General features: G+C 43.6%; 1 protein-coding gene across 1 annotated transcript in view; it reads left to right on the top strand.

The window, feature by feature from the left end:
- Positions 1-18855, top strand: part of TEK (TEK receptor tyrosine kinase) — a 53472-nt gene extending 34617 nt beyond the window's left edge. The window contains exons 10-23 of the mRNA XM_054178366.1: positions 571-732; positions 3572-3706; positions 4489-4782; positions 6012-6311; positions 6933-7090; positions 8133-8343; positions 9243-9353; positions 9665-9855; positions 11141-11254; positions 14872-14942; positions 15566-15606; positions 16647-16743; positions 17206-17305; positions 17411-18855. Coding sequence (XP_054034341.1) covers positions 571-732; positions 3572-3706; positions 4489-4782; positions 6012-6311; positions 6933-7090; positions 8133-8343; positions 9243-9353; positions 9665-9855; positions 11141-11254; positions 14872-14942; positions 15566-15606; positions 16647-16743; positions 17206-17305; positions 17411-17485 — 2060 coding nt within the window. The 3' untranslated portion in view covers positions 17486-18855. The remainder of the gene's footprint in view (positions 1-570; positions 733-3571; positions 3707-4488; positions 4783-6011; positions 6312-6932; positions 7091-8132; positions 8344-9242; positions 9354-9664; positions 9856-11140; positions 11255-14871; positions 14943-15565; positions 15607-16646; positions 16744-17205; positions 17306-17410) is intronic.
- The last annotated feature ends 4721 nt before the right edge of the window (positions 18856-23576 follow it).

The raw sequence follows: 23576 nt of genomic DNA, 5'->3' as shown, positions 1-23576 counted from the left end.
TGAAAAAAATAAATGAGATGGAAAGAATTAGAAGAAAACCCAGGTTTTGGAAATACCTAAACTGTCAGTTTTAGAATGTAAACTCCTGTTTGAAGGATATCATCCACTGCCCTGTAGATCATAGGATCATAGAAAGTAGCCTGTTGGGAGGGACACTCAAACGTTATCTAGACCAATGACCTGCAGCAAACAGGGTTGCTCAGGGCCCCATCAAGCTTGACCTTGAATGTCTCCAGGAATGGTGCCTCCACCACCTCTCTGGGCAACCTGTTCCAGTATTTCACTACCTACACTGTAAAGAACTTTCTCCAAATGTCCAACCTAAATCTACCCTGCTCTAGTTTAAAACCATTGCTCCTCATCCTATCACTACATGCCCTTCTAAATAATCCCTCCCAGCCTTTCTGTAGGTTCCCTTCAGATGTTGCCACTATAGGACCTCCCCAGAGCCTTGTCTTCTCCTTGATGAACAATCCAAACTCTCCCAGCCTGTCCAGATCCAGGAAGATACCAGAGTTTTACTGATATAAAAAATTAAGTGGATGGTTTAATACTTGCATTCTTGCTCAGTTCCTCCAGTGCCACAGTATGCCCCAAGGCTAACAGACAGTGGACATAATTTTCTCATAATTGACATCAATGCTGAGTTACACCTTGGAGATGGACCTGTTGTGTCAACAAAACTCCTCTATAAGCCAGCAAAACGTTATCAGTCCTGGATGTCTGTGGAAGGTAAGAGGAGAGTATTTAATTCCCTTTAGTTACAAACTTGAGTTGCATGCTGAAACATAATGTGGTATCTGCTCTTGACTAGACTGTAAAGACTCTACAACACATAAAAGCTGAATCTTAATGTGAATGTGGTACACCAAGATCATCCAGTGTACATTCAGATTTCAGTAACCACAGGGTTCCCATTTCCTTCCTTAAAATGAACAGTACTCAAGTGCTGGGCTCAGCTGTTGAAAATGTCTGTGTAAGGAGTTAGATATCTAGTTTCTGACACAGGCTGCAGTGGGTCCACAGTCAAACAGTCAAAATCTTATTCATGGACACCTATGGAAGGGTAGGTGGATGATAATGCAGAAAAATAGAGGTTTGCAATGGCAAGGACCTGCAGGAAGATGAGCCTGAGGTGCCCTTGCAGAACCAATTGACCAGTCTTCAGTCATAAGAGGAAAGATCTGTCACATTATAGGAGATGTAAATTGTGCCTGACAGATTTGGTGGCCTTCTATGATGTAGCTATAGCATTGGTGGATAACGGAAGAACAACTGATGTTGTGAGAAGCATTTAACAGTCTCACATAGTATCCTTGTCCGAAATTGGAGAGGCATGGATTTAATCACAGTATCACAGTATAACTAAGATTGGAAGAGACCCCAAGGATCATCAAGTCCAACCTGTCCCAACAGACCTCACGACTAGACCATGGCACCACGTGCCACGTCCAGTCTCCCCTTGAACACCTCCAGGGACGGTGACTCCACCACCTCCCTGGGCAGCCCATTCCAATGATGAATGACTCACTCAGTGAAGAACTTTCTCCTCACCTCGAGTCTAAACCTCCCCTGGCACAGCTTGAGACTGTGTCCCCTTGCTCTGGTGCTGGTTGCCTGGGAGAAGAGACCAACCCCTTCCTGTCTACAACCACCTTTCAGGTAGTTGTAGAGGGCAATGAGGTCACCCCTGATCCTTCTCTTCTGCAGGCTAAACAATCCCAGCTCCCTCAGCCTCTCCCCATAGGGCTTGTGCTCAAGGCCTCTCCCCAGCCTTGTTGCCCTTCTCTGGACACGTTCAAGTGTCTCAATGTCCTTCCTAAATTGAGGGGCCCAGAACTGGACACAGGACTCAAGGTGTGGCCTAACCAATGCAGAGTACAGGGGCACAATGACCTCCCTGCTCCTGCTGGCCACACTATTCCTAATACAGGCCAGGATGCCATTGGCCCTCTTGGCCACCTGGGCACACTGCTGGCTCATGTTTAGGCGGGTGTCAATCAGCACCCCCAGGTCCCTCTCTGTTTGGCAGCTCTCCAGCCACTCTGACCCCAGCCTGTAGCTCTGCATGCGGTTGCCATGGCCAAAGTGCAGCACCTGGCACTTGGACTTATTAAATGCCATCCTGTTGGACTCTGCCCATCTGTCCAGTCAGTCGAGGTCCCTCTGCAGAGCCTTTCTACCCTCTAACTGACTAACATCTGTTCCCAACTGGGTGTCATCTGCAAACTTGCTGATGACTGACTCAACCCCCTCATCCATATCATCAATGAAGATGTTAAAGAGCATGGGGCCCAGCACTGATCCCTGGGGGACGCCACTGGTGACTGGCCGCCAGCCGGATGTGGCACCATTCACCACCACTCTCTGGGCTCGGCCCTCCAGCCAGTTCCTAACCCAGCACAGAGTGTTGCTGTCCAAGCCACGAGCTGACAGCTTAGCCAGCAGTTTGCTGTGGGGGACGCTGTCAAAGGCCTTGCTGAAGTCCAGGTAGACCACATCCACAGGCCTCCCCACATCCACCAGACGGGTCACCTGATCATAGAAGGAGATCAGGTTGGAGAGGCAGGACCTGCCCTTTGTAAATCCATGTTGGATGAATCATTCAGTGGATAAGGAATTGGCTGGATAGTGATGCTTGAAGAGTTGTGGCCAACAGCTTGACGTCCAAATGGAGACCAGTAACAAGTGGTGACCCTTAGGAGTCAGTATTAGGACTGGTGCTGTTTAACATCTTGATTTGCAACATGGACAGTAGTGGGCTTGAGGCAAGTTTGCTGCTAATACCAAGCTGTGTGGCATGGTCAACACACTGAAGGGAAGGGATGCCATACAGAGTGACCACGACAGGCTGGAGAAGTGGTATCATGTAAATCTCACAAAGTTCAATGAGGCCAGGTGCAAGGTCCTGCACCTGGATCTGGGCAATACCAAGCACAAATATGGCCTGGGTGATGAGTGGATGGAGAACAGGTTGGATAGGGTTTGGAGAAACCCAGTCTAGTAGATGGGATTCTATGATTCTATGAACTGACAGGTTTTGAAAAGTAGTGTGCAGTATGGAAATGCCCTGGAGCATCTGCAATCTTCCTTCATGTATATTGTGCCCTCTGGTGAGACAAATACCTTTCCTAACTATTTATCAGGAATGGTAAAATCAAAATGAAGCCTGCTTGTGTGTTAGATGACCTCTTCCAGCCCTGTTTTAATGTTTAATGCAAGACCTAAAATGTTATAGGAAACATTACATGAACTTTAACAAGCAACAAACAACTGTTACTAATTCAAGATAACTCAAGATCTGCACACACAATGCACACTGCCTAAGCAACCTATCCTGTTCTATCCTGAAGGAAGGGCAGATGGAAACATCCTTTGGACTGGGCTGGAGTCCAACTTAAAAAATAAGTATTTTGTACTTCTAAATAGTTTATCTTAGTGAATCAGAAACAAAAGAGCCTGAGTATATTACTTTCCATGTAAACACTGGTTCAGGAATATTTTCCAACCCTTTTCATCCCTAAAACTTTTCAGCATGGGCTGTAGTTTTACTCTCTCCTTCTGTTGTCAGTAAAAGGCACAACTAAAAGACTTGACAATCTGGAACCAAAAACAGAATATCAGTTCTGTGTCCAGCTGAGTCGGCAAGGGGAAGGCGGGGAAGGCCATCCTGGACCACAGGCTAGCTTCACAACAGCTGCCCTTGGTAAGTTGTCATCTTGGCTTTTCACAAAAGGACTGTTTCAGCTGATTTTCTCTGTGGTTTGTTCCCTGATCTCTCACATTCATTTGAGCAAAGAAGGCTGGACCTGAAAACTATGTGAAGTCCTTCTAAATAACCTCATTCAAAGAAAACAAAGCAAAACAAAATAAAAACAACCCCCAAAACCCCAAATGAAACCAAAGCAAACAAAAAATCCCAACCAACAACCAAACACAAAACCAAAACAGAGGTGAAGAAAGTCAGGAAAAGGCAGAACTACTATTCTCCCTGATTTAGAGATGGGGAACCTTGGAAAGGAAAATGTACATATTTTGGCTGTCTGTGCAGCAGAGCTGGTGGCACAAATCACCTCTTTTGCACTCCAGTCCTTCGTCCTAATACCAGCTCAGTCATTCCTCTTAGCATCAGATCAGTTTACAAATTATTAAGAAATCTGAACAAGCTTTTAGTCTCCTGAGGACAGATGCAGCCCAAACTGAATACATAATTATTAAGCAAGGGTTGCACCAGGGATTAACAAAACAACACAGCTGGCTTCTCATGCATCTGGAGCTCAGTGGAGAGATCTTCTTGTTGAGAAAACAGCAGTTGGTAAGATACTTTGATGCTTAGATGCAATTTGTGCAGTATTGAGTGGGGTGCCAAGGAGAATTATTTTTGACACACCAAGCTAGGGCATGTAGTTGGGAATAACTGGTACCCCTATTTTAGTTTGCATACCAGACATGAAGTGTTGTTCCCTGTCTCATTGTGGCTTTTCCAAGGTCTTCCTCCACCAGAAGGTCTCACTCTCTTTCCAAAAAGTATGACGTCACTGAACTTGTCTTGGCATCCTTTAACACTGAGGACAGAGGATGACATTCGTGTTGAAGTGGAAAGGAAGAGTGTGAATGACAATGGAGACGAGAGCAGTGTTATCACTCAAGTGCCAGGAAATATGTCCACACTGATCATTAAAGATCTTGAGCCTAGACAGCAGTACATGTGCAGGGTACGGGTGAACACCAGGTCCCAAGGAGAATGGAGCAACTATCTGTATGCATGGACTTTCAGTGACAGTAAGTAACTGATTCACATCCTTCTGTTTAATTCCTCCTCTTTTCCCCAGTGATCAAACTGATTGTCACTTCACAATTATGTTAATTGCAATCCTTTGTTCTGTTGTTACTCAGTTCCTGATGGTCACTTGTGGTTGATTTACTATTATTATAAAGATAGCTCAGTGTACAAAGAAATTCTTATGCTGGAAATTATCAGGAACTAATAATAAATTTTAAAGTTGGGGGGGATAAATCATTATTTCAGTGCATTTCATGCTTCTAAGACTTACAGCATTTCTTGTTCCTCATAATGATGAACCCACAGAGTTCACTAGTCCAAGCTTTTTGTTACTCAAAAAAACCCTGCAATTCAGCCATGTCAATACAGAAACAGCAGTTAAAGAAGGAAGAAAACTTATCATGCAAGGTAAAACCCATGGTCAAAGAGTGGTTAGGTGTGCTACATTGAACACCACTGCCTGCCCTTGCTTTTCCTGAGTAAGTAGTGTCCTTGCATGTTGCCCTACCTGAACAAAGTACCACCTGAATAGATGCTGATCTGAATGGCTGATGTGTGTCCACATCGCACAGTGAACAGGTGGCTTCTTCCTCCTTACAAGCAGAGTGAGGAAGCCTTCACTGAGTTCCTCTGTGTAGTAACAGGAGTATAAATAGCTGTCATGAGACACTCCAGTTCCCCGAGCTCCCATACCAAACTGCTCTAAGAAGAACATAGGAGCACTGTTTTCTAGGAGGAGGTGTTTACTTTAGTAGTCATGGGTGTGTCCATGTCTCTAGCACTTACCTCTGCTGGTGGTTTTCTGATTCAATTTGTGCAAATGCTGTCATCAGTTTCTTTCTTTCTAGCAGCATACATTCTCCCTAAGCAGTGAAAGCTTAGGACCTGGGAATCACATGAGACTGGTGACTCAGTGTAGAAGCAAATTAACCTTTTCTACACTCTTAAAGCAATCATGTTGTCCTTGCATAGAGCTCAGAGAATTCGTATCTTCATCCAAGGACAAGGCACACTGAACACCACTCCAGCCTCTGATGGAGGTATGGAGTACTGCAATAAGGGTGACAGCACATCAAGTGAACTACTGCCTTTACTTACCATAGCTCATCAGCATAACTCTGCTTTTGTTTAGCACAGCAGAAGCACTGAGGAAAGCATTTGGCTCACTGTGGGAAGGAAAAAGGGTTGGATGCATGTTCCAATGTTCTGTGTGTGTGCTTGTTCCCAGGAATCCCCCCTGCACCATACAACATCAGGTTTTCTAACACCACCGACACATCCTCAGTCATCTCTTGGACAACTGCTGAGGGTCACTCCATCTCTTCCATCATCATCAGCTACAAAATTTATGGCAAGGCTGAGTACAACCACATTGATATTATCATCAAGAACACCAGCATCACTCAATACCATCTCAAAGGCCTTGAGCCTAATACTGTGTACCAGGTTCAGATTAACGCTCAGAACAACATTGGCTTGAGCAATCCAAACACATCGTTTGAACTGAAGACTCTTCCAGAAACTAAAGGTTGGTTATTCCAGAATGCTGAACTTGCACAAACCAGGGCCAGTTGGACAAACTAGTTAGCTGAGGAAAAATCACAATATTATTACTTTTTTTTACTATTAGAATAGGATAGGAATAGAATAGAATAGAATAGGAGTAGAATAGACTAGACTAGACTAGACTAGAATAGAATAGAATAGAATAGAATTAACCAGGTTGGAAAAGATCTTTGAGATCATCAAGTCCTACCTATCATCCAACACTATCTAATCAACTAAACCAACATGTTATCACCAAAATTTCACCTTCAGTTCACGGCACAGCATTGATGAAGTTACCAGCATGCAATATTTGTGTGTATCCATTAGAAAATGCCCAACAGCTCACAAATTAAAGGAGCTGCATATAACAGGACTATAAGGTCACTAAATGTGACCTCAGTTCTACTCTATCTGAATTCAGCAGGACCTGCAGGTGTTTATACATCAGAGCACCCAATGTTTGTGACACTTCTAAAAACCAAAGGGATGTATCTCTGCACCTTCATGCAGCTTACAAGACAGGAGTACCTAGCTGCAGGTCATTCATTACTTTTTCAGAAGAAGCTGGAAATGATGAACTCTTTATATGCTTCCTCAACAGCTGCATATGAATCAAAAGGAGGCAAAATGCTGCTTATTGCCATCCTTGGCTCTGCAGGGATGACCTGTGTAACAATTCTCCTGGCCTTTCTCATCATGCTGCAGTTAAAGCGAGCCAACTTCCAGCGCCGGATGGCTCAGGCTTTCCAAAATGTGGTGGTGGGTTTCCCATTTACCTGTGTCAGTGTGATCATTAATTTTGGCCCCACCTTTTCCCTGTTTGTTTTGTTTGTTTGTTTGTTTGTTTGTATGCAATTCCCAGGCCTTCCCAAGTGCCATCTTCTCCTCATGTGCAATTAGTACTGTTGTTGTGAAGTTTCTCTGCTAGTGAGACCAAAGCTAAAGTAATCACAGTTATAGTATCTGAGGTAGAAAACTTGACTTGAAAACAATTCCACACCATTTATCCTTCCCTCCTTTCTACCTTGTCACACCTGTTCACAAGTACTGAGCCAGGCAGAGCAGAGGGCTCTGCTCCCCCTCTATGAAGCTGTATCTGATTTTGAAAGCAACCCTGTATTTCAATGTTGCTTTGGAGCACCAGTGTTCCATCATGATTTTTCAACTTTGAGCAGTAGACCAGGGATCAATGTCAACAGCATAGTTCTTGCTGTGAGGAAATCAGTGAAGATTGTAACATCAGGTAGCAATTTCCCTCTCTCTCTCTCTTCCCACTTACTTGTATCGTGTACTGTGCTTTCCGATGCTGTTCTCTCACTTCAGAGGGGAATGCAGGAAGCAGAATGAAGCTGGGGAAAGAGCTCCTCCCTATGGAGCTTCATAGGTTGTTTCGTGAGCAGAAAGATGATCGGTCCCCAGGCCACACAGAAGAGCTCCTGCTCCTTGCCCTGAAACTTTTTCCAAAGAAGTATTTCAAGGGAAAGGTTAATTGAAGTAGAGATGTCTTCTCAAGAATTTTCCCTCTCTTGTTTCCTTGCTTCTTCTTTCCTCAGTCTTCCTGCTGAGTCTGATAAGCACAAGATTTGGTGAAATACAATAAAAGTCTCAAAACTGAGAGTTAAAATTGGTTTTGAGATAAGTTTTGCCAAATTATTTTTGCCCATCTCCTTCATCTTCAAGATGATGATACAACTGTCCAGGAGGCCTAGAGTGAGCACATAGGTGTTGGGGCAGTGTAACCAGAGCATTGCTCACTGAAGTAGAAATCACAGTTAATGTCATTTGCTTAACTCTGTTACAGAGGGAAGAGCCAGCTGTACAGTTTAACTCAGGTACTCTCACCCTGAGCAGGAAAGCCAAAAACAGCCCAGATCCCACTATCTATCCTGTTCTTGAGTGGAATGACATAAAATTTCAAGATGTGATTGGGGAAGGTAACTTTGGGCAAGTCCTGAAAGCACGCATTAAGAAAGATGGCTTACGCATGGACGCTGCGATTAAAAGGATGAAAGGTAGTAAAGATCGGAGACTCTGAGACTAAACACTTTCCCTGGTGGTTTGCTCTGTTGCAACAAATGCTTAGTAGCCCTTTCCTAAAGATAAAATAAGTATTTGAAGTTGGTACTGAATCAGCTGTCATTAGGCCAAGATTTGTGCCCTGATACAAACTGTGTTTCTGCATGGTCAGGCTGGTTTATATTTCTCTTCAACTGTTAGTATCGTTAACTGTTGTGTAATTTCTCAACTTGTAGGTCAGTATGAACTTCATGTGTGAGCTCATCTAAGTGAGAGCCATTAAAGGATGCATTTAATAGAGAGAGGAGCCCAGGGCTAGCCCTGGTGCATGCCATTTGCTCATCTTGCTGTACTTCAGCCAGTCAGCAGCAGTGGATACCTATGCATCTCTATCTACATACTTTGAGGAGCACTCATTTTCTTTGTGTTCCTTGGGCACAATTGCCACATTCCAGAGAGAATGTTGCAATTCACTACATTGTTACTTAGACAAGTTGGGAGTCACTCTGGAATGTGACATTCATTTTCAAAAGGGCCGAGGTCTGCAGGCAGGCGGAGAGAATCAGGAGCACACATATGGAAAGATTTTTAGGCAGCTAGATTTCATACTACATTTTACACTCTCAAATAATGAGAGAAGTGACATGATGTGTAACATGCTTCCTTTCTCTCCAGAGGGCTGCTACAAGCATTAGGTTCTTTTTTCTTTTTTTATTTAAAAAAAATTAATTCCCCCTTTTTTTTTTTTTTGTAAATATGTCTTAGAGATTTCCTTTTTCTATTGGTGCTGAAGCAGAAGTGCCCCAAGCAGCACAGAGTCCTCAAAATTAACAACTTATATGATCACCAATTCAGTTCAAAGGAAAACATAAGTGCATGCTAATTTGCTTTTCAGAATATGCCTCCAAAGATGATCACAGAGACTTTGCTGGAGAACTTGAAGTTCTGTGTAAACTTGGTCATCATCCCAACATCATAAACCTTTTGGGAGCATGTGAACATCGGGGTAAGACACTCTTGAATACATGTGCTTCAAAAATCAGTTTAAAATAAAGCAACAAGCAGAAGAACCCATTCAATCCATAGAAACATTAGCTGATAAATAGATCTTTCTGCAATGTTTGATAAAAAGCCAGATAAACCTGGTTTTAGCTCTACATTAATCCTCCCAAAATGATGCTCTTAGTCATTACTCTCTTTGGCATTTCCCCTCCGCTCAGTTTTATTTCTTTTTCACTGAAAGCACCATAACTGTCCAAATGCTATTAATGACCATCTCTTACTTCATGATATGCTCACTAGCTGATGTTTTATTAGGGTATCTTTACCTTGCTATTGAGTATGCCCCCCACGGGAATTTACTGGACTTCCTTCGGAAAAGCAGAGTGCTCGAGACAGACCCAGCATTTGCTATTGCCAACAGCACTGCATCCACACTTTCCTCGCAGCAGCTTCTGCATTTTGCAGCAGATGTTGCTAGAGGCATGGACTACTTGAGCCAGAAACAGGTCAGTCTTCAACTAGCTGCCCACTGAAGGCACAGCAATTCACTTCCAGGAACTATGACTTTTAAGGAACCAAGTCTCAGACAGGCTGGAAAGTTGGGGAGGGAGAAATTTAATTAAATTCAACAAGGGCAAGCGTAGAGTTTTGTACCTGGGAAAGAGCAACCCCATGTGTCAGTATAGGTTTGGGACTGACCTGCTGGAGAACAGTGAAGGGAAAAAGAACCTGGAGTTCCTACTGGATGGAAGGATGTCCATAAGCCAGCAATGTGCTCTTATGGCCAAGAAGGTCATTGCCATTCTGGGTTGTATTAGAAGGGCTGTGGTCAGTAGGTCAAGAGAGGTTCTCCTTCCCCACTACTCTGCCCTGGTGAGGCTGCATCTGGAATTCTGTGTCCAGTTCTGGGCCCCTCAGTTCAAGGAGGACCTCAGGGAACTGCTTGATAAAGTCCAGCACAGAGCCACAAAAATGAGAGGGAGTGGAAGATCTTCCTTATGAGCACAGACTGAGGGAGCTTGGGCACTTTAGCTTGGAGAAGAGGAGACTGAGGGGTGACCTCATTCTTGTTTATCAATATGTAAAGGGTGAGTGCCAAGAAGATGGAGACAGGCTCTGCTCAATGATGCCCATAGATAGCACAACGGGCAGTGGGTGGAAGTTGAGGCACAGGAAGTTCCATGGAAACAGGAAGAATAATATTTTCCCTGTGAGGGTGACAGAACACTGGAACAGGCTGCCCAGGGGGGTTGTGGAGTCTCCCTCTCTGGAGATATTCAAAACCTGCCTGGATGTGTTCCAGTGTGATCTGGTATAGGTGATTCTGCTCTAGCAGAGGGGTTGGACTAGATGATATTTTGAGGTCACATCCAACCCCTAACATTCTGTGATTCTGTGAAAATAAGTTTTCTATTTTGGCTTCTATGGCACCCACTGGCTGAGCTTTATTTGGGTGTGATCACTCAGCCCTGTCAAGTACTACTTCACCAGGTATTAATTAAAACTTACAATCTACATGGCAATTAACTGCTTTCATCTTCATATAAAGTTTAAAATGTTCTTGGTAGTGACACATCAAACTTTTTGTTTGGTTGATTTTGGTTTTCAGTTTTGTTTTGTTTTGTTTTTTTGGTTGTGGGTTGGGGTTGGGTTTTTTTTTTGGGGGGGGGGGGGGCGGTTATTCTTATACTGAGCATCTTCATTTTTCAATATAGCACTGAAATAATACCTGTAAATCTCATAGGTACTGTGGTGATTTCTTTTTAATTGTTATATTTTATTTTCTTCTAGTTTATTCATCGGGACCTGGCAGCAAGAAATATCTTGGTTGGGGAAAATTATGTTGCAAAAATAGCTGACTTTGGCTTATCAAGAGGTCAAGAGGTTTATGTTAAGAAGACCATGGTAAGGGTCAAAACAAGTTAATATTGTCTGTTTCACCCCATTTTTTGCTTTCTGGTTTCTTACACTGTATTTTCACATGAACAAAAATGCAGACTTGTAGAACTGGCTGTTTAGATTTAATATATTAAACACTTGAATACTGTGTCCAGTTCTGCTGTCCCCATTGTAAGAAGGACAGGGAACTTTTGGAGGAAATACAGAGGAGGTTCACAAAGATGATCCAAGGGCTGGAGCACTTCTGCTGTGAGGATAGGCTGAGGGAGCTGGGGTTGTTCTGTCTGGAGAAGACTCTGGGAAGACCTAAAACTGTCTTCCAATACCTGAAGTGATCCTGCAGAAAGTCTGGAGAGGAACTTTTCATAAGGGTATCTAACAATAGGACAAGAGGGAACGGTTTGAAGCTGAGGGAGAGTAGGTTTAAAGTGGGTCTTAGGAATAAGTTCTTCAGCACAAGGGTAGTGAGACTCTGAAATAGGCTGTAGATGCCCCCTCTGTGGAGGTGTCCAAGGCCAGGTGGGATGAGGCCTTGGGAAACCAAGTCTAGTTGAGAGATGTCCCTGCCCATAGCAGGAAGATTGCAGTAGATGATTGCTAAGGTCCCTTCCAACCTAAGCCATTCTATGAGTCTATCATTAAGATGTGTAAATATTTGTATTGTGCTTATTAATGTTCATATTTGCAAATCAGTTCTGTGCCATGTTTGTAATACTCAGTGTAACTGAAGATTTATCACCAAGAGCAGTTGCTTTGTAACAACTGGCTGGAGGGCCGAGCCCAGAGAGTGGTAGTGAATGGTGCCACATCCAGCTGGCAGCCAGTCACCAGTGGTGTGCCCCAGGGATCAGTACTGGGCCCCATGCTCTTTAACATCTTTATTGATGATCTGGACGAGGGCATCGAGTCCATCATCAGTAAATTTGCTGACGACACCAAGCTGGGCGCAGGAGTTGATCTGCTGGAGGGTAGAGAGGCTCTGCAGAGGGACCTGGACAGGCTGGGCAGATGGGCAGAGTCCAATGGCATGAGATTGAACACATCCAAGTGCCGGGTTCTGCACATTGGCCACAGCAACCCCATGCCGAGCTACAGGCTGGGGTCAGAGTGCCTGGAGAGCAGTCAGGCTGAGAGGGACCTGGGGGTGCTGGTCGACGGTAGACTGAACATGAGCCTGCAGTGTGCCCAGGCAGCTAAGAGGGCCAATGGCATCCTGGCCTGCATCAGGAACAGTGTGGCCAGCAGGAGCAGGGAGGTCATTCTGCCCCTGTACACTGCACTGGTTAGGCCGCACCTCGAGTACTGTGTCCAGTTCTGGGCCCCTCAGTTTAGGAAGGATGTTGACTTGCTGGAACGAGTCCAGAGAAGAGCAACAAAGTTGGTGAGGGGTTTGGAACATAAGCCCTACGAGGAGAGGCTGAGGGAGCTGGGGTTGCTTAGCCTGGAGAAGAGGAGACTCAGGGGTGACCTTATTACTCTCTACAACTACCTGAAGGGAGGTTGTAGACAGACGGATGTTGGTCTCTTCTCCCAGGCAAGCAGTACCAGAACAAGAGGACACAGTCTCAGGCTGCGCCAGGGGAGATTCAGGCTGGATGTTAGAAAAAAGTTCTATACAGAAAGAGTGATTGCACATTGGAATGGGCTGCCTGGGGAGGTGGTGGAGTCGCCATCACTGGAGGTTTTTAGGAGAAGACTTGACGGGGTGCTTGGTGCTGTGGGTTAGTTGCTTGGGCGGTGTTGGATTGGTTGATGAGTTGGAGGCGATGATCTTGAAGGTCTCTTCCAACCTGGTTTATTCTATGTATTCTATGTATTCTAAGTCCAGCCAGCAGTAGAAAGGTAGGTCATGGTGTACAAGGGGTTTCCTCAGAGTTTCCCTTTGTAGAGGAGCAGAGAGACTTACCAGGAGCCAGTAGGTCTGACAGGACAGGCTGATGAAGCATGGGCATTGCCAGGGCAAAGGCAACCATCTCACACCTTTAAAAGGAGAATCTCAGGGAGTGCAGCAAACAGGTTGCTGATCACAGTGAGCTAAAGGGCTTGTGATGCCAGCCAGGGTGTGGTGAATTGAATTAACTCCACTTGGTGGCCGGTCAGGGTTCAGTAGTGGGGCTGATTATCTTTACTATCTTTTCTACTGGTCTGGATGGAGGGGATTGGGTGCTCCCTCAGTAAATTTGCAGATGACACTAAGCCAGGAGGGAGTGTTCACCTGCTGAAGGATAGTAAGGCTCTGCAAAGAGATCAATGGGCCAAGGTCAACTGTATGAAGTTTAACAAGGCCATGTGCTGGGTCCCACACTCGGGTCACAACAACACCATGCAACTCTAAAGGGTTGGGGCAAAGGGGCTGTAAAGATGCCCTTCAGAAAAGGACCTGGGAATACTGGCTCCCAGATGTCTGAACACAAGCCAGCAATGTGCTCAGGTGGCCAAGAAGGCCAAAAGCATCTTGGCCTGGATCAGCAACAGCGTAGCCAGCAGGACCAAAGAAGTGATTGTCCCTCTGTACTCAACAGTGGTGAGTCCACATTTTTGAGTACTGATTTCAGTACTCAGTAGGGCTCTCACTACAAGAAAGACATCAAGGTTCTGAAGTGTGTCCAAAGAATGGCAACAAAACTGCTGAAGGGTCTGGAGAACAGGGCTGGTGAGGAGCAGCTAAGGGAACTGGGATTGTTTAGTCCAGAGAAAAGGAGGTGAGGGAACACCTTATTGCTCTCTACAACTACCTGAAAGGAGGTTGTAACAAAGTGGAGATCAGACTCTTCTCCCTAGTAACAAGTGACAGTATGAGAAGATATGGCCTTAAGTTGCATCAGGGGAGGTTTAGGTTGGATATTAGAAGAAAATTCTTCACTGAAAGGGTTCTCAAACACTGGAACAGGCTCCTCAAGAAGGTGTCTGAATCTCCATCCCAGAAGATGCAGAGATGTGGTGCTAAGGAACATGGTTTAGCACCAGACTTGGTAGAGTCAATGATCTTAGAGGTCTTTTCCAACAGAAACAATGCTGTGAGCCTATGAATATTTATAAGAATATGGTGTCAGTAAAACAAGCAGTTTGGTAAAAATGTATTGTAACGAAGCACATAACATACATATGACATATGAAGAAGATATGTGCATGTGGGTGGATCCATACAGCTATGGCAATAATATTTCTGTACTAGAATTTGTCCAGCTGAGGCAAGGTGTCTAATTCTATTGAAGAAGGCCAAAGTTATCCAGTTGGTCATCAAAAGCATGTCAGAAGCTGTGTGCAGAATAAACAGCTGTCCAGAGCTAACAGTTTGGAAGATCTGAAAGAGCAAGATGTGTAAACAAATGTCAGGTAATCACAGACAGGGTGTAACACCGAGTAGTCAGTGTAACAGGACTAGTTAGAGACATCTTAAGTCATCACTTAGGATTTATTTCTATTTCTTCTTGATGCTAGCTGGGTACCTTTTCTATCAGCTCTAGTGTGAACTTTGGGAAGTAAAGGCACATCTGAAAGAAACAGATGTATTCACTTGCTGAAGCTTACTTACAGGAAGTGAGTTTTCATTCAGGTAACACACAGAGCAGTGGTTGGGGTATAAACTGCAGCAACACCAACTGTCATGGCATCATTTCCAGGGACGGCTTCCAGTGCGATGGATGGCAATAGAATCCCTGAATTACAGCGTTTACACCACAAACAGTGATGTGTAAGTATGTCTTCAGGTGGCCTTTCTATAATAAGGAAGTATTTTTCAATAATAAGGAAAGTTTGACAGCCAGGATGAGAAATCCACTCTTAACTGAAAAAAAAACAACCTCAGTTGCTGGGTCAGCATGAGTGAGGAACAGAAGCAAAAATGAAATCCACTGCAAAATGGTTACTTTTATTTCATCATTAATGGCTGAAGAAGTTCTCTGTTCCAAAGGTAATTGGATTTGGGCCACTACTTCAGCTATGATTCTCATTTGAAATCAGAAACCTGATGAACCCTTGAGAAACCTCAAGAGGTTTTGCATTTTAGTCAGGAAACTGGAAGTGGTATTTGGCAAAGCACTTCTGTACCAGCACTATTTGCTGACAGCTTGCAATCTAGTGAGGGTTTCTGGCTGATGCCCTCACAGGGAATTAATTTTTGATGAAGATCTCACTCCTGCTTTCCAATTCTCAAACTCTACTATTACACAAAGCAATTTTATAAAAAGGATAAAAAATAATAATGAAAGAATGAATCACTGTGTGTGCTCAGAATACTAACAAAGCTACCCACCACTGTAAAATAAAAACTGTTGTTGCATTCTTGTTGCACTCCCTAATATCCCTCTGTTGCAGATGGTCGTACGGTGTCTTGTTATGGGAAATTGTTAGTTTAGGTAAGTATCTGAATTTTATCCTACACAAATAAACCCATCTGAGATCAGCCACCTTCATTTGCTCATCATTAGAAAAAAAAATCATTGCTTTGCATCATCTGTTAATGTTTCTGTGCTCCTAAATTTTATTTAGCCTCAGTATGCTTGGAAATGTAATGGTCATGTTTTCAGTTCAGGCAGTAAACAAGAAAACCATAACGACCGCCTTGTCATTGCACTGTAAAACCTGAGCCACATCTAAATACGGAATCCAGATTATCATACATAACCATCATATGATATGTTTTGAGTTTGACAGGTGGCTTTTCCTCAGGCTTCTTGAGTTCTAATCAAACCACATTTTAATTACCTGAGGGGTGTGTGTGTGTAACTCCCACACTAAGTATTCTTGAATAAAATTTTTGAGTATTAATCTTCTAATAAAATTTAGAATTCACTACTGCACACACCTCTATTGCAACCTGGTCTGAAACCACGGTCTGCTGGCCACCAGATGAGTAGTGACTGAGGTGGGCATGGCCTGCATGAGCTCTTCCTTTACAATTCACTCCCAGCTTTCCTTACTAAATGTGTTTCCATTCGATATGGATGTGATCTGCCACACTGCTATGTGGAAACCAAGAGTCTAAGCAACCAAACATCTGCAATAAAGGGCCAATTCGTCCTGACAGTGATAGCCCCAGGGGTTCATACTTGATCTATTGATTATCATGCTAATGAAGGATTGTCCCGCTTATTGCCATCCAGAGTATTGTGAAAACAGCTCTGGGACAAAGAGATGCATGCCCTCAGAGCTGTAGAGAAATTCAGGCCAGCCCTACATCTCAGAGCTCGTGCTCACTTTGATTTTCTTCAATACCGTGAAGCAAGCAGTACAGAAGCGTTAACAACAAAAATGTAGCTGCAAAGTATTCCCTAACGTCGGGGTAGTTTACCTGCTAATAAGTCAGTTATCCTTTTAAATGTCTGCTATGAAATTAAGGTTTCTTTTACTAGAACCCCCGCCTTGTGTTCACAACCATGTTTAAACTCTGCTTTAGGTGGAACACCATATTGTGGAATGACATGTGCAGAACTCTATGAGAAACTGCCTCAAGGGTACAGACTAGAAAAGCCTCTCAACTGTGATGATGAAGTGTGAGTAGCTGCCTCAGCAAACAGAAAAACCAAAGTAACACAACATCTGCCATAGGGAATATATGATACCTACAAGAACCTAATAAAGCCTTATTTTTTCAGGAAAATATAAGAATGACATTTTAAAAAATAATGTAAAAAATAATGTAATAATTACTTCAGTCCTTTAGTATCCAGCATGCACTGGTTTTTGCCCATGAACTCTTTCCCAAGTTCTTTGCTCCAGGTATCCAGTCTTTTAAACAACAAGGCTGGGCTTTAGCTCAGAGACAGCTTTTCAATTACTGCAGAGAAATATAAATAAATATATAAATATACAGACAGCAACCAGCTGTGGAAAATATTAACTCTAGCTATATGTGTCTATTTCCCTTGGGGAAAAAAAATGGGATGTGCACAATCTTCCAATGAAAGTGAATTTGTAGCTTTAACCTATGTATCTAAACTGTTTGCTTTTTAAAGGTATGACCTAATGAGACAGTGCTGGAGAGAGAAACCATATGAAAGACCATCCTTTGCTCAGATACTGGTGTCACTGAACAGGATGCTAGAAGAAAGGAAGGTAAGAATGAACCTCCCAGAAAATAATTAGGCCATGAAGAATTTCAGCATAGTTTAGGATTCCTGAGGTAACACCTTGCATCTCACGCTGTTTACTTCCTTCCAGACCTATGTGAACACGACCCTCTATGAGAAGTTTACTTATGCAGGCATCGATTGCTCCGCTGAAGAAGCTGCTTGAGACAGGAGAAATCTTCATTCATCAGTGGTGTACTGAAGAAAACCCAAACTCAGTCTGCTGGAGCCAAAGCTGTGATGTGCTGTGTAGAACTGGGGATAGCTCTAACTGTGTATAATACAGTGATAACTGTTTTACTACAGAGAGGAGTGTATATCACACAGTAACTTCTGCCTCCGCAGGCTGGGCCAGTGTACATACTGTTCAGTGCAGGAAAAGACACAAGTGTTGAAATCTGCTGTTTCATACGCAGGGCTTTCTTTTTCTTTGTTCCTAGTTATGTAGATATGTTGTATACACACATATTGTAATGCCTTAGGTGTCTCCATCTTAGATCTTTTTGATACTTTCCGAGAGCTACTGATAACAGAGTGAGTGTCTAACAGCAGTAGTTCATAGACGTGTTATTGCGAGTCAAACAAAAATGCTAAGCTCAGTATAACAAGGAGAACTGCAAGCAGAAATCATTCTAGTACACTCATCAAGCATACTTATTAAGACTGTAAAGGTGAGCTAATAGAAATGATCTGTTAAAAAAATTCTGTTGGCACTTGTAAGATAAAGGCATGCTATTGCTCTTTCATTGTGCAGTTTAACAGTCAGTGTTTGCCTATATGCAAAAACACAGATGTTTTGAAGCGTTTAATGCTATCAGAGGAAGAAATTACCACGAAGTGCAGGATCGAGGAGCACACAACATGTTGTAAACACACTTCTACAATTAGCTTGGATATACAAGAGGCTTGTTGAGTTTGTATTTCATTTAATGATTGTACTGTGTAATTGTAATTACTACCCATTACACACATGCAGGGCTTACTTAACTTTTGCTTATTCTATACCTTATGCAGTCTACAGTGTGGTACGGCCTCCTAGAAACACTATATTGAAACACTTCAGGACAGTGACATCTGGCCTGCCAGATGCATCTTCTAGTCCTTAGGTTAAACAGAGGCAGAGTTGGCATGAGCTTCCAGTATTAAGTCAACCATGTGGAATCCTGTGGGCCTACCCTACTCAAACTTCACGTATCAGCTGATCTCATGCTTTGCACGTTTCCTTCATCCCCCCAGCTGATCAGCTTACTCTGAATCATAGAATCACAGAATCAATAAGATTGGAAAAGACCTCAGAGATCCATAAGACCGGAGTGACTTTCTACCTGGGTGGAATAGGCCACTCCTCAAGACATGGAGAATATGCTAGAGAAAGAAATATTTCCCTTTCTGATACTTAGTTTTGGATGGGCCTTTTGTTTTTGGAGATGTGCTCCAACTCAATATCACTCAGCTGTCACAACAGAGTATAGGGTAATGTTACTGGTACACACTAGACTTGAGCCTCATTAAAAGAGAATAAACCAAGAAACAAGGGTTCTGAGATCACTTGTATGGCTTAGAGATTGGCAGAAGTTGCACTGTAGCTACAAATGCTGCAATGAGAGCAGAGAGAAGAGTGTGCAGATTATCTGCACCTTGAAGCAACTCCAAAATGGAAAACCAAAACCAACACAAATTCTATGGTATTTTTCTTAAGAGACTCCTTGGATAGGCACTTCTGAACACGGGCATTGCACTTTGCAGTCTAACTAGGCTCCTACAGGTGAGTGAGGTAAACAAAAATGGACCTCCACAGGTGTCTTCTTGGCTACCAGGCAAAGCTAGCTAACAGCTTCTCCAGAAGTGCTCATCTTCATGTACAGAATTTTTCACAAGTCCAAACCAGCTGAGTGATTGCTGCACCTCTAACAAGCAGACACAAGTGACCATTCTGCTACTTGATGTCAACCCCTTCTTTGGCAAAATTTAACTGGGACCAATATGCCACATAGGGAAAGAATCAGTGTCTTCCACTAACCCAGTAGGTCTTGATACTGCCTGTGTTTTAAGTGATCAAGTCTCACTGTAAATTTAGCTGAAGGGCATTTAAATGTCCTTACAAGTACTCTTCATATCTTCATTTGACATCGTGGAATGTATTCATTCAATAATCTGCTGTCATTATGTTATTTTATTTTTAAAATAATGTTCTAATTTCCATTTTGCAAGATACAGATAAGGAAACAAAAGCCCCAACACAGAGATGTCCCTATTCAGTCTGTACATTACATAACTACAATAACTGAAAGATCTACAAATTCTATCAGAGTCTCGGAGAGAAAAAATGTTTTTACACTTGCAATGTGCACTGAGCATGCCAGGGGCAGAAGCTATATTTTACTGTCTGTTATCCAGCACTGCAAAGCTTAATCTATGGCATCAGGCTGCACAGAAAGGTTTTCAGCTTAATCATTATCAGGTTCTGTGTTCTGCCTTCCACTGCATGATACACAAGACCTCCCTGGACCTCAGATGTCCTCTTTCCCAAGAGTCTTCTCTTTGCTTCTTTCCTGTCAAGAGCATAATGTTACCAGTGGAAACAGTTTTCCATTATTCCAAACACCCCACATCTTAACATTCTTCATAGACCTCCATCTGTTTACAGCTGCCACCACCTATGCACAAGCATATGCACCAGTATCACCAGCTACTCCCTGTGTTGCTTTTCAGTAGTTCTCCCTTATCCTCTCATGTACAGTTAGGAAGCTCATAGTATAAGTTTTGGGTTAGGCAAGAATTGCTTCAGGCAAGTGGAGATGGCCACACTTTGAGGAGTATGTCTCATAGAACAGCAGGTAGCTACTTACAGTCAAACTGCTCTTAAGACCAAGAGAAAAATCAGGAGAGGAGACACCACTAGCTAGCGTAATGCAGGGTTCATAGATACTCATTGTGAGGGAAGGAGTAAGAAAAACTCTAAACAAGCACCTTTACTTTCATTAGGCTGGCTGAAAAGTAAAGTGTATTTACCCCTGGGGAGGTCTGAATTCAGCTAATTCAAAAAGATGGCTGCACTTCTGCACCTCAGCAGCCTGAAAGGAAGCACATTTCTGGTCTGAAATGCTGGGGCTATTTCTTCTCTGCAGACAGGGTCTGCCTGACAGCCTTAAAGTCAAACAGCCCCTCTTTATTACCTAAAATATAATGGTGAGGCACTTGCTGAAAATAGAATACAAAATGTGGACAGTGAGATACATCTTTGCAAAACACAAAAATACCTGAGAGAAGGAAATAAGGAGAAGGAAGTAGCCTCTTTCCAGCAGTCTCAGTTGATGAGATAAGAAGCAGTGGGCATAAACAGAAATCTAATCCATTCCAGTCTCAATTAAGGGTGACCAAATCATGGAAAAAGTTGCCCAGGTACCTCTGCAGAACCTTCAGAGGTAGCTGAAATCTTTACTGGACACTGCAAGGCACTAGTTGATCTCCCAGATGGCTTCCTATTCCATCTATGCTGTGGTTCTGTGCAGTCTGCAAGACAGGAGAAAGGAAATGCAGAAAATAAGCAGAGGCACGGATTAAGAGCATGAGCAACTGAATTATAATGGGTTTGACTATGGTCAAACATAAATTTTCCTTCTTGTTGCTAAATCATAGAATCATACGATTGCTTCTAAACTCATCAAGATAACTGTCAGTTCTCCCCCTGTGCTGGTACACAATATTCCCTGCATCCAGGACACTGTTTTTCCTTTCCCCAAGTCACACATTATCAGCCATTCCCACATGCAAGGCAACTGGTTGGACACAGGGGAATGGTGATGGAACAAAGCAAGCCAAATTGTTTCTGGCTGTATCTCACAGAATCATTCAGGTTGGAAAAGAGCCTTGGGATCATCAAGTCCACTGATAACCATACAAAGTTCACCCCTAAACCATATAGAATCATAGAATTGCTAGGGTTGTAAAGGACTTCAAGGATCATCTCAACCTCCCTCAACCTGCTGGCTATGATTCTCTTGATGCAGCCCAGGATGTGATTGGCTTTCTGGGCTGCAAATGCACACTGGTGGTTCATGTTGAGCTTCTCATCCACCAGCACCCCCAAGTCCTTTTTCTCAGAGCTGCTCTCAAGCCAGTTGCTGCCCAGCCTATATCAGTGCTTGGTATTGCCCCAACCCAGATACAGGACCTTACACTTGGTCTTGTTGAACCTCATGAGGTTGTCATGGGCCCAGCTCTCCAGATGCCTCTGGATGGATCCTTTCCCTCCAGTGCGTCGGCTGCACCACACAGCTTGGTGTCATTAGCAAACCTGATGAGAGTGCACTCAATGCCACTGTCCATGTCACCCATGTCATACAAGACTGGTCCCAGTACTGATCCCTGAGGAGCTCCACTTGTCACTGGCCTCCAGTCTAAACCTACCCTGGTGCAGTTTGAGTCCATTCTCTCTTGTTCCATCACTAATTACCTATAAGAAGAGACATCACCAGCCTCTCCACAGGTAATTATAGACTCCACTCAGCCTCCTCTTTTTCAAACAGCCCCAGTTGCTTCAGTTGCTCTTCATAAGATTTATTCTCCAGGCCCTTCACCAGCATCACTGCCCTTCTCTGCACTCTCTCCAGCACCTCAACACCTCTCTTGTATTGAGGTGCCCAAAACTAGACACAATACCCAAGGAGTGGCCTCAGCAGTGCCCAGTATAGGGAAAAAAATCCCCTCCCTACTCTTGCTGGACACAGCATTTCTAATACTAGCCAGGATGTCACTGTTTTTCTTGGCCACCTGGGTATACTGCTGGCTCACATTCAGCCTCCTGCCAATTAGAATCCCCAGGTCCCTTTCTGCCAGACAGCTTTCCAGTCACATTTCCCCAAGCCTGAAGCATTGCACAGGGTGGTTGTGGACGAAATGCAGGACTTGGCACTTGGCCTTGTTGAAGATCATGCCACTAACATTGGCCCATTGACCCAATCTACCCAAATCCCTCTGTAGAGCCTCCCTACCCTCATGCAGATCAACACTCCACCTAACTCGGTGTCATCTTAAATTGAGTGGCCCAGAGCTGGACACAATACTCAAGGTGTGGCCTAATCGGTGCTGAGTACAGGGGCAGAATTACTTCCCTGGTCCTGGCCACACTATTCCCAACACAGGCTAGGAAGCCATTGGCCTTCTTGGCCACCTGGGCACACTGCTGGCTCACGTTCAGCTGTCTGTCAACCAGTACCCCCAGATCCCTTTCTGCCTGGCTGCTCTCCAGCCACTCTGACCCCAGCCTGTAGCACTGCATGGAGTTGTTGCAGACAAAGTGTAGAACCCAGCACTTAGACTTGTTTAATCTCATGCCATTGGATTCTGCCCATCTGTCCAGCCTGGCAAGGACCCTCTGCAGAGTCCTCCTATCCTCTAACAGGTCAGAAGTTGTTCCAAACTTGGTGTCACCTGCAAACCTACTAATGGCAGACTCAACCCCCTTGTCCAGATCATCAATAAAGACATTAAACACAATTGTGCCCAACGCTGATCCCTGGAAAACCTAGTACAGTGTTGCCTTGTAACTCCTTCAGAGTTCTTTCTCTTCAGAGTTTTTTCACATATTCTCTTAGCAGCAGAATATACAACAAATGTAGTGATACTCCTACAGGAGAAGCCAGTAGTTTTAGCAAGTATTTCTGTGCACTGTGAAGGTCAAATCAGATCACAGGAGTCTTCCAAATCTCCAAAGTATGAACTAAGGCTCCAGCTCTTGAAGATGCTCAGTCAGGTTATGCAATATATGCAATATATGATAAATACACCTGAGAAAGATAGTATGCTTACAGCAGCAGAGGTATGACAGAGATAGGACTCTGAGTTAAGTCACTGTTCCAATGGTTAATGGCACCTTCATTCACATCACCTTTCACTTTGTGTGAAATTTCATTAAGCCCAGCCTCAGGAGATCAATATATTTTGCTATTTTTACGAAACAAAAGTTACTATGTAAAATTATTTTAACTTCTTGGGCACGGTATTTTACCCATTCTTGTCAGCTACAAGAAGTTAGGAAGAAGACAAGTCAGATAATGGAGGTTTCTTAGATGGCCTATAGAACCTCAGTTACCAGCTTGATCAGTGCCAATAGCTGGTTAGATGGCAATACCAAAGTACCACAGTATCACTAAGGTTGGAAGAGACGTCAAAGATCATCGAGTCCAACCTGTCACTACAGACCTCATGACTAGACCATGGCACCAAGTGCCACATCCAATCCCCTCTTGAACACC

This window comes from Dryobates pubescens, chromosome Z, assembly GCF_014839835.1.
Source record: "Dryobates pubescens isolate bDryPub1 chromosome Z, bDryPub1.pri, whole genome shotgun sequence".
NCBI classification, from domain to species: Eukaryota; Metazoa; Chordata; class Aves; order Piciformes; family Picidae; genus Dryobates; species Dryobates pubescens.
Note: the sequence above shows the minus strand (reverse complement) of the source record. Positions and strands in the feature narration are given on the sequence as shown.